The sequence below is a fragment of the Camelina sativa genome, chromosome 15 (assembly GCF_000633955.1).
Source record: "Camelina sativa cultivar DH55 chromosome 15, Cs, whole genome shotgun sequence".
In the NCBI taxonomy this organism is placed as follows: domain Eukaryota; kingdom Viridiplantae; phylum Streptophyta; class Magnoliopsida; order Brassicales; family Brassicaceae; genus Camelina; species Camelina sativa.
In genome coordinates, this window is record NC_025699.1 from 5,763,871 (window position 1) to 5,777,329 (window position 13,459).

The following is a 13,459-nucleotide window of genomic DNA, read 5'->3' on the forward strand; positions in this document are numbered from 1 at the left end:
AGGGAACTTCCAAAGGCCAGAGCCACATACACAATCATTAACGTGGAAAGTTTCACAGGAGCTTGCACATCCTTAGAAACAGGAGTAGCCCAAGCCATCCAGTAGTTGCTTCCAATCTGTAGAAGCTGAAAGAGAGTTTGCGCCAACAATATGAAAGGCACAAGAGCTCCTCCGTATGCTAGTGTGATATATTTCCAGTACACATCCAAAGAGACGCTACCTTTCTCCCTCTCTTCCTCTTGAACAATTTGTCTTTGGGGCTCCCCGGAATCTACTTTATCATTCTTCGGATCTTGACTTACTTGTTTCCCATCGAAACCAAGAGCATCTCTCACAGCACCATTTTCTTCGCCTAAAACTGATTTCTCAGAAACAGAATTGGCATCAACAGAACCAACTACTGCCAGAGCCTCCTGATGCGCGCCTATAAGCTCCATGAAATCAGTTCCAGAGTTGAGGATATCACTGTATTTTCCTGCTTGGCTGATTCTCCCATCTTTCATGACCTGAGGCATAAGAAAATCGGATTTTGGATGATTTCATATTCTAAGTAATACAATATTTTATATAGATAAAGACAGTAAACTAATTACATACCAGTATAAGATCAGCAGCAGGTAAGAACTCAACTTGATGGGTTACATATATAACCGATTTGGAAGACAAAAGCCCCAGTAAGACTTCCTGAAAGAAGTGTGAGCATGAGAATCAATTTGATACCTGATTGTTTTACAGAAGGAGAGATCACAATCACACTAATAGCTAAGACAGAAGATCGTACCTTAAAGAGATGTGACCCTGTGTGTGCATCCACAGCACTAAAAGGATCATCAAACAGATATATATCCGCATCTTGGTAGAGAGCGCGTGCAATCTGTATCCTTTGCTTTTGTCCACCACTCAAATTGATGCCGCGTTCTCCAATAACTGTCTGATCACCGAATGAAAGTATTTCCAGATCCTTACTCAAAGAACATGCTTCAAGCACCTTATCATATCGTTCTCTTTCCATAGGTTTACCAAACAAGATGTTGTCCTCAATTTTACCGCTCTGAATCCAAGGAGATTGTGCAACATATGCTTTTGTCCCACAAACCTTAAGACTTCCAGATATCTTGGGAACTTCTCCTAATAAAGATGAAAGCAAGCTCGATTTTCCAGAGCCAACAGTACCACAAACTGCAACCTTCATCCCAGGAGAGATCTTGAAATTTATGTCTTTTAGAGTTGGGTTAGCGGATGAGACATCCCAAGATAAAGTGCTGTTGATCACTTCGACCGCCATGTCTGAACTTCCCTTGGGGAGCCTCTCTACAATGTCAGGCTGTAAATTGTCCAGACAAAGATAGGTTGCAAGTCTATCAAGAGAGACTTTTGTCTGCACAAGCATGGAGATAGTGTCGGGAAGATTGTAGATAGGCTCTTGTAGAATCCTGAAGGTTGCAAGCGCGGAGAGTATCTTTCCTGATTCAAGGGGAATACCGAGAAGTATACAAGCACCAAAAGTGCAGACTGACACAATAGTAGGAGCCCCCCAGAAAACAAAGCTTATAACAGCCGAGTTATACACATACTTTTTCAGCCACCCTTCCTCAGATTTCCGAAGCTCAAAAATCTTGGACAGAAACTTCATTTCCCACCCCTGAAGTTTGAGAATCCTCATGTTTCTTAAGATCTCAGATGTTGATTTCATCCGGCTATCCTTAGCTTTCATTAACTTCTCCTGAAACCTCTCTTGCATTCTCCCGAATGGAAAATTCACAAGCATTACTAAAATGGTAGCAACTAAAGCCGCTATTGATGCTAGTCCAAGATTTCTATACAAGATCCACAGAGCCAGACCGACTTGTAACAAAACCATCCAGGGGTCATGCATGTACCAACTAAAATCACCAATCCTCTCAGCATCCACCGTCATGAAATTTATAATCTCCCCACTTGTGCTTCCTTGCTTTGACTGGCATGAAAGGGTCAGACCCTTATCATATATCATCGCGACCAAGGCTGATCTCATCCTAATGCCAACCTTCTGTAGCCTAAAGAACCAATGTCTCTGTGAAAGGCACTCCACAAACTTAGCAACAAAGAAAGAAATGACTAGCACATATCCTTCATGGTTGTACAGTCTACGTCCATTCAAGTATTGAACGAAAGTATCAATGAGTGCTGGCCCAACATATGACGCGACCGTGTAGATGAAAGCAAAGAATGCTGTCACTAGAATCTCCCACTGAGCCGAAAAAAACAACGCTTTTATAAGCTTGAACGTGGTAACGCCACTTCTCTCTCCCCCATCTGATGCTTCAAGCATACTCCTAAACTTAGGAGCTAACCCAACCACGCTGTCGTTATCATGAAGCTGCGGAACATCTTCTAAATCAATGGTCTTCTTGTTTCCAACTTCTATCAATGGACTCATCCATGAGAAAGTCAAAAGACTGAGAATGCCAGCTCTCGAATAAGGAGTAGCCTCACCACTCCCATTGGTTTTATTCAACTCAACGCCACCACCACCAACAACAACACTAGAATCACCACCGTTCAATAGAGGTTCTTCCAAAACTCCATTGCTGTTGCTTCTATCTTTCTTGAAGATAGCCACATAACCGAGAAACAAAGCAGCACTAAAAGCAAGAACATCGTACGCTAGAAGGTGACCAGATACGGTTTCATGTCTCTTGTACAGAACAAAGTTTACCACAAGAGAGTAACAAGAAACCGCGAGATAGAAACACAACCATACCCTAAGCAAAAAGGGAGCCTTTTTATCCTCACAACCCCTGCAGCGATGCAAACAAATCGACAAAACCCCCCAAGAAACCAATCCCAATAGAAACCCGAGGAAAAAAACTAGCTGGTCACGATCTGACCAACCACTATCGTACCAATAGAAACCACTCAACGACATCAACACGAGATTAAGCAGAGATAAGGCTAAACTAGAAAACAGAGCCGAGTTAAACCCAAAACCCCTACTATCTTTTAACCTCTCCGTAACATTACTATTACCCCTAATTTTATCACGCACGAATGAGCAAAACAAGAGCAGCAACAAAACCGCGTGTAAGAAACCAGAAACCCATGTAAGGAAAAGGGGTTTCAGAAGGAAAGACGTAGAATCCGGTGGCAAAATAGATTCCGAAAACGATAACAACATTGCTAACATACCGTTACCCGTCGTGGAACCGCCAAAGTTCATGTCTTTTTTTGCTCTTTGTTATCTCTCTCTCTTCTCTCTGTTTTTCCAATGATTTGAGAAAAAGGTTGTTAATTTATTAATTTTGTATTGAGTTTTTTCTCAAGGAGGAGACTACTTATATAAAAGGAGAGTGGAGTGATGATGTAGACAGTATCCCTTGGAGAGCACGCTCACGAAGCCAAGAGGAAGAAGACGAAGGAGAAGGAGAAGGAGAAGAAGAAGAAAGATGACAACTCTCCTCTCTCAAAACCCCACCAGAGCACTTTGGAAACGTGAGGGTTCCTTTTATTTTTTCCATATTCACGGGTCCTTTTTTGACAATTTCGATTTTTTTAATTAATAATTATTTTAAAATGTTGGAAAAAAATCAGAATTTTGTTACTGTTTTTAAGCCAAAAAAGGATATTCGTTTTTTTATATTTCTCTATTTTAGTACCATGTTTTTTTATTCCAATCTTAAGATTATAATTAGCTGATTTGATTTTGTTGCTCTTCCATATACTATTATCTTACATGTTTTTTGTACCATATTGATACGAATTTTTAAGAAGAAGGATTTGGAAGAAAAAAAAACAAAAGTTGGTACCTTACACAAACACAAGTTAATAGAACTCTTGTTTTTTTCTTCGTATTTTTCTTCTTCTACACCTCTCCAAGTATTTTGACTTACTTTGCTTAATTTTGTCCTCATATCTACTTTTGCAGCTCTTACATTTAAAAATAAAATAATATAAAAGAAGAGAAAAAATCGATTTTAAAAAACTTTAATATAAAAGAATAAAAATCTTTATTGATAAATGATAACTAAGTCTCGTAGCAAAGGATAGATAGAGAGCTCTCTCCCTTTTTTTCCAAAGCAAAGTGCTTAGCTGACCTTTCAACTAGTATCCATGTCCGTCTGATGACGTACGTTTTTTCCTTTAAATAAAGTTGTGTCATACTCATACTGTATTATGATGAGTCATACATTAATAATACTCGATAGGTTATATGGTTTCATCGTATACATACTAATTTCGTATTTCTTGGAATATTCATCTACTCTTTTGACTTTGTGTTAACTTGAAGTTGAAACCTAAAATCTATTAGTATAACATTTCACATAACTCTTAAAATTATAATTTTAGATCTTTGAGTATAGAAACTATTGGACTGTGACATCAAAACAAAACGTAATTTAAGCTTCTTTAAATGTGAAATTCGACACACAACAATTAAGAAATGTATATATATTTTTAACATAGCTAATCACAAGGCATATCATAGCCCCACAACTAAATTATCATATATTTTTTTGGGGTTAAGATTTGTTTGAAAAGTTGTCTGTCTCATAGTGCACAAATTTCTTGGGAAGGAAATCAACAAGATTCCTAGAGGATTGGGCTGCAAGGAAGTGATAAGTCTCTGATTTTGTCAGTCAATGCCTGTCCCAACAACATCACACTCAGTCTCATTATATTAATATTGTATAATACTTTTCATAACTATGATTTTTATAATATGGTCACCATTCAAAGATACCCACCAAGTCTTTAGTCTAATAATAATCATGTTATTATTCCGTAAGCCGTTAGTTTACCACGGTATGGAGCATTGTGCATGTATGATTGTATGTGGTCACAGCCACTGGACTATTAAAAAAAAAAAGGTCCAAGTCTACTTTTAAAATCTTTTGTCCAAAGTTTTTTACTTTTGCCAATTCAATTATGCCACTTTCATGGAAGTTTCATCAGCTAAAAAGTAGAGCACAAACGTCTCACACAAATTACATAGAAACACGAGAAAGGCAAGACGGTAAACAAACTTGTTTGGTCCTGTTTTTATGGATCTTTGGTTCTAACAGTTTCTTTTGGAACCGGAATCAGAACTCGCTGTGTACTCCGCCACAAGCTTTGAGAATAATGACGACCTGTCTTCAAGCAATCTCGCCGGTGAATCATGTTCTTTGATAAGACCTTCAATAAGGATACATAAACAGTTAAAACACTAAGTCTTCTGATTATAAATTGCAAACAGAAGTCTATGATCAAAAGTGAAGACCTTGGTCTAGGAGCAGGACCATATCGCTGTCTATAACAGAAGATATTCTGTGTGCGATTGTTATCACTGTACAATCCGAAAACTGTTGCCTCAGAGTCTCCTGGATCAGATTATCAGTAGCTGTATCGATAGAAGCAGTGGCCTCATCAAGAACCAATACTTTGCTTCTCTTGAGCAAGACTCGTCCCAGGCATACCAGTTGTCTCTGACCAACACTCCAGTTCTGTCCATTCTCACTAACTGATATATAAAAAGATTCCTTTCATTATATGTGTTTAAGAGATTCAAGATGACTCTTCTCAACAATAGTTCTATTAGTACTAACCAGGGGAATATAGCTTTAGTTCTTTCTTCCTTACTTCATCCCCAAGTTGACACTTGTCAAGTGCCTGAAAAGAGAACAAGAAAATCATGTGAGAACCTTCCTTTTGCTATCTGCAAAAACACTGAAAGAAACAAGAGCCAACGAACCTCCCAGATTTGGTCATCAGTGTATTCCTCAAGAGGATCCAAGTTACTACGAACCGTGCCTTCAAACATGGTTGGATCTTGAGGTATGATACTTAGTCTAGAACGCAGGTCATGCAGCCCAATGGTCAAGATGTTTCCTCCATCTATCCTGATTTCTCCAGCTGCAGGTTCTACAATCCTAAAAAGGGTCTGAATTAGAGTGGATTTGCCACATCCTGTTCTTCCCACTATTCCAGTTTTTAGACCTCCTGGAAAAGTGCATGTCAGTCCATGCAGCACCATAGGCAAATGCGGCCCGTATCGCACCTGCAGATTACAGATAGTAATCTCTCCACGAGAAGGCCACGATTTCTCAGGCCGAGTTGATTCAATAACGAGAGGTGGTTCACTGGAGATATTTATGTATTGAAGCATTCTCTCCACAGATATCATTTTGTTTTCGAGATCGCAAAGTGTCCAGATTAAAGTGGACTGCAGGCTATTCAGATTGAGAGCATATGTAACCGCCAAACCTGCAAAGCCTTCAAGAAGCAGAATACCAAGAAAGATGTTAGACATTAAGTTGTGAATCTGAACCAAAACAAAATCAGTTATAAAGAGCGGTGACTTACTAGGATTAATGGCACCTTCAGGGGCAGAAACTAAGATAACAAGTGAACAAGCAAATGCGATAGTGGATAAGAGATCAAGGCGGAAACAGAGCCATTCCATTGCACCGTACGAATGGAACCGCAGCCGAGAAAAACAATCGCAGAGTCTCATGATGTCACCACGGAATCTTGGTTCTTGGTCAAAGCTCCTGATCGTTGTTATCCCTGAAAGTGTTTCAGAGAAATGATGTACCATAGGAGACCTGCTTATTCCAGCTAATCTTGCAAGTTCTCGAGCTGCGGATATGTAATATTGCTGTGTACAAGATTAAATCAATAAGTAAGAGTGAGAACCACAAAAATATTAGTATGTTTAATATTAACAAGTAAGAGGCTAAACGTGATTTAAGACTTATGGATTATGAATAATACCCGATACCAAGCACATGCAGCGACGACAGGGATGAAGATAATAAGAACCTGCCAAGCGACCTGCACCATCACTCCGATAATTCCCAAAATGTTGATAGATGCGATAGCAACATATGCAAATTGACCGGGTAATCTCAAATCTGCGACACTTTGGTCTGTAGAAGCCTAAACCAAAGATTGAAAACAGAGTCATTAAGTGAAAGAGCTCGAGTAGGATCTATTTTTGATTTTGAGTAACCAAGCATTTGGAGTTACTTACTCTATTCAAAATTCGACCCATTGGGGTGGCATCAAAGAATGACATGGAGGCACGGAAAATGCTGAGATGCATTTGGGTGAAGAGTTCAGTAGCTATCTTGAAACCAGTCATCGCAACCAGCAATGCTCTGACGAGTATGCAGAAGGAGCTCGCAATCGCTAGAACTACATAGACTAGAATCAATGTGAAGCCGCTCACTGGAGGTTCCATATCCTTGGAAACAGGAGTCACCCAAGTCATCCAGTAGTTGCTCCCAATGTTTAGAAGCTGAAAGAGAATCTGTACTACCAATATAAAAGGAATAACTGCTCCTCCGTATGCTAGTGCCATGTATTTTCGGTACACAGTGAACCCAACTTTGCCCTTCTCCCTTTCCTCTGCTTGAACTAGTTGTCCGCTTGGCTTGTGACCCGAATCTTTCTCGTGTTTTTCTTCATCATGGTGTAATTCGTTTTCTTTCTTCATAGTTGATTCGGCCGAAGCAGATCCCTTTTCATGTGAATCAACTGTTGCTAAGGCATCGGTGTGAGCTCCTACAAGTTCCATAAAATCTGTTCCTGACTCGAGAATCTCATTGTATTTCCCCACTTGTGTTATCTTGCCATCTTTCATGACCTACACTAGTTATTCTAAATTCATAAACATGTAATTAGACAATGCATCAGAAAGACGGTAGAGCGATAAGTCACAAACCAGTATAAGATCAGCTTCAGGCAAAAATTCAACTTGATGAGTGACATATATGACTGTCTTGTGTTTCAGAAGCCCCAGCAGAACTTCCTGTTCGAATAAAAAATAAGCGTGAGAGATCATATCATATATCAGATGCCAACACAAAGTAGATTGTAAGATTTTGATGGACTTCAAGTCAAGATAATCAGAAATAAAGGGAGCTTTTTACCTTGAAGAGATGTGATCCAGTATGAGCGTCTACTGCACTAAAAGGGTCGTCAAACAGATAAATATCTGCGTTTTGGTAAAGAGCACGGGCGATTTGTATACGCTGCTTCTGCCCACCGCTTAAATTGATACCTCTTTCCCCAATAACTGTCTGGTCATGAAACGGAAGTATCTCCAAGTCTTTATTTAAAGAACATGCTTCAAGCACCCTCTCGTACCACTCTCTTTCCATCGGCTTACCAAACAGAATGTTCTCTTCCACTTTTCCGCTTTGGATCCAAGGTGATTGTGCAATGTATGCCTTTCTTCCACAAACTTTAAGATGTCCAGATATTTTGGGCACTTCACCCAGTATGGATGAGAGTAAACTTGATTTCCCCGAGCCAACAGTACCACAAATAGCAACATTCATGCCCTGAGATACTTTGAAATTGATGTCTCTTAATGTCGGGACTGGGGAAGAGTCATCCCAGGAGAAAGTACCATTGCTGATTTCCATAGCCATTTCTGAACTTTCACTAGGAAGCCTCCCCACAACATCTTGCTGCAAATCATCGAGACAGAGAAAAGAGGCAATCCTATGAAGAGATACCTTAGTCTGAACAATCATCGAGATTGTTTCCGGAAGTTTGTAGATTGGGCCTTGCAGAATCCGGAAAGTAGCAAGAGCCGCGAGTATCTTCCCTGATTCAAGAGGAATCTTCAGTAATATACACGTCCCAAAAGCAGTTGCAGATATGAAAGAAGGTGCAGTCCACAAAACAGAGCTGATAGCAGATGAATTATACACAAATTTTTTTAGCCAGCCTGCTTCGATATGTCTAAGTTCAAGAATCTTAGAAAGGAACTTCATTTCCCATCCCTGAAGTTTGAGAATCTTCATGTTCAGTAAGACCTCCGTTGTTTTCTTCATTCTGTTGTCTTTGGACTTCATCAAACTGCTCTGAAACTTCTCTTCCAACTTTGCAAAGGGATAATTTGCCAGCATAACTAAAATAGTTGCAGGAAAAGCTGCAATTGATCCCAACCCGAGGCTTTTGTACAAGATCCATAAAGCCAAACTAACTTGTAAAATAAGTATCAATGGATCATGCATAAACCAAGTGAAAGCACAGATCCTGTCAACATCTACTGCCATGAGGTTTATAATCTCGCCACTAGTGTGTCCTTGCTTCGAATAACATGGAAGTGTCAACCCTTTTTCGTAGATCATCGTAACCAGGACAGATCTCATCCCAAGCCCAGCTTTTTGCGCCTTGAAGAACCATTGCCTCCGTGTTTGGCATTCCACAAGCTTAGCAACAAAAAAAGTTGTCACTAACACATAACCCTGGTTTTTATATTGTCTGTTACCATTCAGGTACTGTACGAAAGTATCCATGAGATATGGTGCAACGTAGCAAGACAACGTGTAGACAGAAGCAAACAGGGTTGATAAAACGATATCTCGCCACACTGAGAAGAAGAGTGCCATGATTAGCTTAAATGTGGTGATCCTTCTTTCACCATCGTCCCATTCAAGCTTACTCCTAAATATCCAAAATAGGCTCTCAGCTCTGTCACTACGATCAACTTGAGGAACATCCTTGCTGTCTATGATTTTCTCATTTCCTAAGGTAACCAAAGGACTCATCCAAGAGAAACTCATGAGACTTAGGATCCCAGCTTTTGCAAAAGGTGTAATGACCTCTTCATTCTCACTAGATTCAACATTACTCAAGAGTGGTTCTTCGAGAAGGTCGATCCTTTCCCCTTCTCCATTCTTCCACAAGCACAAACAAGAGAGAAACAAGCCAGTGCAAACGCCCACCAAATCAGAAATCACAGTGTGAAATGACACCAGTTCTTGCTTCTTGTATAGAATGAATTCTGCCACAAGACGGTAGCAAGAAACAATGATATAGAAAACCCACCAGACTTTAAACAAAAAAGGTAACTTTTGCTCCTGAGAATCATTGTTCACGCCACGCAAGATGATAGAGATGGCACCCCAAGCAAGCGCAGCAAACAGAAGATCTAAGAGAACCCAACCATTTGTATGCCAGTGGAAGAAACTCAACAAGAACAAGACAGAATAAAACACAGATAATGACACACAACACAGAAGAACCAGTTTATAATTATACAAGAAAGAAACTTTCTTAATCCCTTCATTTATGAATCCATCACTATATTCACAAGCTACCTTCTTCTTGTAAACCCATGAACCAAAAAGAAGAAGCAACAACACCAGATTCAAGAAAAAGGAGAGCACCGAAAAGTAGATTGGCTCAAGGAGAAGAAAATCTATAGGATTTTCCATGAGGAAATTTGAGTGTTGACCAAAATGTTCAATCGCATGACAAGGTATTTATAGGCTACTGAGTCAATAAATAATACTACTTTGCAAGACCAAGACAATCACAAAATAAAATTATATACATACCACGACGCAGCAACCTAAACAAAGATGAATTTAATAATGCTTAAAAGCCTTTTGGACCACCTTCGCAGAAACTCCCGTATGACAAAAGTGTGAAACGACGAAGGAACAATTTTGGAAACATCCATAAAAAAATTGACTTTCACAGAAACAACAGATGATGATACTTACTGATGGTAGCAGCATCTATCTACTCCCTTGAGTGCTCTAGGATGATAAAGTCTTCAACTTTTCCCACCAATTTGATCACAGAATCTAATTATCACCTGGAAATCTCGCCGGATTTTGCAACGCGGTCGTACGCGGCGGATCTGATCGGGAAACCCCATGGCCGCACTGTTTCCCGAACGCCTTATATCATCTTCAGACTTCCTCAGAGCTTTGTCTTGAGACCCAACACGATGAACAAAATTGGTATGAGCACCAAGTGTGTGATTCAGCTCCTCCATGTACAACATACATCACAACTTGTGGCTCCAACATAGATTTCGAATATTTTGACTTCTGAGTTTTGGATTTTAATGTTTACTACATTTTTTAAGTATAAGAAAATAAATAAACAATTTCTCTTTTTAATGTTAAACCAAAAAAAACAATTGGCTTTTTTCACTAACCAAAACAAGCCAGAATAATTTAACATTAGACAACAAACAAAAAAAACTTTGCAGTAAAATTAAGCTGGTAAAGTGAGAGTGTAATTAATTAATCCCTCATCACAAAGTCACATTACAACAAAGGTAGTGTGACTAATCTCTCTTTCTTTTTTTTGCATAAACAGTAAACTTTTGTTATTTTACAAATTACATTTCGCTTCTTTTATAGAAACACGACAAAAGCAGGATGATTAATCTATTAATATAATGATACAATGTTGCATTCTAAGCTTTTATGGATGGATCTTTAATCCTAACAGCTTCTTTTGAATCTTGAATCCGAACTAGCTGTGTACTCTGCCACAAGCTTTGAGAATGAAGACGACCTGTCTTCCAGCAATCTTCCCGGTGAGTCGTGTTCTTCTATAAGCCCTGCACTTGCATAGATTAACCATTCTTAGATCTTCTGATAGAATTAACGTAAAATAGAAAAGTTTATGATGACCAGTTCAATAACCTTGGTCTAGGAGCAGAACCATATCGCTGTCTATAACAGAAGATATTCTGTGTGCGATTGTTATCACTGTACAGTCCGAGAAATGTTGTCTCAGTGTCTCCTGGATCAGTTTATCAGTCGCTGTATCCACAGAAGCAGTGGCTTCATCAAGAACCAGTACTTTGCTTCTCTTGAGCAAGACTCGTCCCAGACACACCAGTTGTCTCTGACCAACACTCCAGTTCTGTCCATTCTCGCTAACTGAAATACACAACAACGCTTAGGCCTCATTCATTCACTCACTAGACGATTAAGTAGATATGTTTAAGAGATTCAACATGACTCATTTTAGAAGTAGTTTTTTAACTAACCAGTGGAATCTAGCTTTAGTTCTTTCTTCCTTATTTCATCCCCAAGTTGACACTTGTCGAGTGCCTGAAATGCGAGCAACAAAACTGTATAAAAATATTACTCTTGCTATCTGCAAAAACACAGAATAAAGAGAGCCAACGAACCTCCCATATCTGGTCATCAGCGTATTCCTCAAGAGGGTCCAAGTTACTACGAACCGTGCCTTCGAACATAGTTGGATCTTGAGGTATGATACTTAGTCTGGAACGCAGGTCATGCAGCCCAATGGTCAAGATGTTGATTCCGTCAATCCTGATTTCTCCGGCAGTAGGTTCCACAATCCTAAAAAGGGTTTGAATTAGAGTGGATTTGCCACATCCTGTTCTTCCAACTATTCCAGTTTTTAGACCTCCTGGAAAAGTGCATGTCAGTCCATGTAGCACCATAGGCAAATGTAGCCCGTATCGCACCTGCAGATTACAGATAATAATCTCTCCACGAGAAGGCCAAGATTTCTCAGGCCGGGTTGATTCAATCACAAGAGGTGGTTCACTTGGGATGTTTATGTATTGAAGCATTCTCTCCACGGATATCATTTTATTCTCAAGATCACAAAGTGTCCATATTAAAGTGGCCTGCAGGCTATTTAGATTGAGAGCATATGTAACCGCCAATCCTGCAAAGCCTTTTAAGAAGCAGAATGACGAGGAAGATCTTTAGTTGTGAATCTGAACCAAAACAAAAACACTGATTAAAGGGTTGTGACTTACTTGGATTAATGACTCCTTCGGGGATAGAAACTAAGATAACAAGGGAAAGCGCAAATGCTACGGTGGATAAGAGATCAAGACGGAAGCAGAGCCACTCCATAGCAGAAATGGCATGGAACCTCAGCCGAGAATAACAATCGTTGAGTCTCATGATGTCGGTGCGGAATCTTGGTTCTTGATCAAAGCTCCTGATAGTTGTTATCCCTGAAAGTGTTTCAGAAAAATGCTGCACCAAAGGCGATCTGCTTATTCCAGCTAATCTTGCGAGTTCCCGAGCCGCAGATATGTAATATCGCTGCATACATATGTTAAATCAATATTAAGACTTAGGTGTGAGAACCTCAAGAACGTTAGTATGAGTTGTATCAATGATTAAATTAGGTCTCCTTGATTATGTTATCATGATTCCAAAAGTTATACAAGCCAAAGTATCAGGTTAAGCTTTATAATCAAGGTGCGGTTGTGTCATGAAGAATACCCGATACCAGGTGCATGCAGCAATGACAGGGAAGAAGACAATAAGGACCTGCCAAGCAACCTGTCCCATCACTCCAATAATCCCCAAAATGTTTACAACAGTGATAGCAAGAATTGAAAATTGACTTGGCAATCTCAAATCCACGGCACTTTGGTCTGTAGAAGCCTAAATCAGGATGGAAACAACAGTGATCAGAAAAGGACTTTTGCAGGATAAGTTTTTGGCATCGTCACTACAAAGATAGTTCTTACTCTATTCAAAATTCGGCCGATTGGTGTAGCATCAAAGAATGACATGGAGGCTCGAAAAATACAACGATGCATTTGATTGAAAAGTTCAGTAGCCATCTTGAAACCAGTCATCGCAGCCAGCATTGCTCTGACAAGTATGCAGAAGGAGCTTGCAGTGGCTAGAACTACATAGACTATAATCAATGTAGAGCCACTCACTGGAGGTTT

The 13,459-nt window shown here is 39.6% G+C and overlaps 3 protein-coding genes across 3 annotated transcripts in view; all 3 read right to left on the bottom strand.

The window, feature by feature from the left end:
• Positions 1 to 3,449, bottom strand: part of LOC104745546 (ABC transporter C family member 3) — a gene marked incomplete in the record, with an annotated part of 7,486 nt that extends 4,037 nt beyond the window's left edge. The window contains 3 exon segments of the mRNA XM_019236646.1: positions 341 to 506; positions 598 to 684; positions 782 to 3,449. Of these exon segments, the coding sequence (XP_019092191.1) occupies positions 341 to 506; positions 598 to 684; positions 782 to 3,199 (2,671 nt within the window).
• On the bottom strand, positions 4,835 to 10,834 carry LOC104745545 (ABC transporter C family member 6). Its single transcript, XM_010466811.1, has 9 exons — positions 7,893 to 10,834; positions 7,685 to 7,771; positions 6,992 to 7,606; positions 6,733 to 6,897; positions 6,322 to 6,616; positions 5,711 to 6,231; positions 5,565 to 5,628; positions 5,240 to 5,479; positions 4,835 to 5,154 (listed from the first exon to the last, which is right to left on the bottom strand). The coding sequence occupies exons 1-9, from the start codon at positions 10,191 to 10,193 to the stop codon at positions 5,036 to 5,038; spliced, it is 4,407 nt and encodes a 1,468-aa protein (XP_010465113.1). The 5' UTR covers positions 10,194 to 10,834; the 3' UTR covers positions 4,835 to 5,035.
• Positions 10,993 to 13,449, bottom strand: LOC104745543 (ABC transporter C family member 7-like). The gene is made up of 7 exons (XM_010466809.1): positions 13,253 to 13,449; positions 13,002 to 13,166; positions 12,524 to 12,818; positions 11,918 to 12,438; positions 11,774 to 11,837; positions 11,424 to 11,663; positions 10,993 to 11,338 (listed from the first exon to the last, which is right to left on the bottom strand). Exons 1-7 carry the CDS (start codon positions 13,373 to 13,375, stop codon positions 11,220 to 11,222), a joined length of 1,527 nt encoding a protein of 508 aa, XP_010465111.1. The 5' UTR covers positions 13,376 to 13,449; the 3' UTR covers positions 10,993 to 11,219.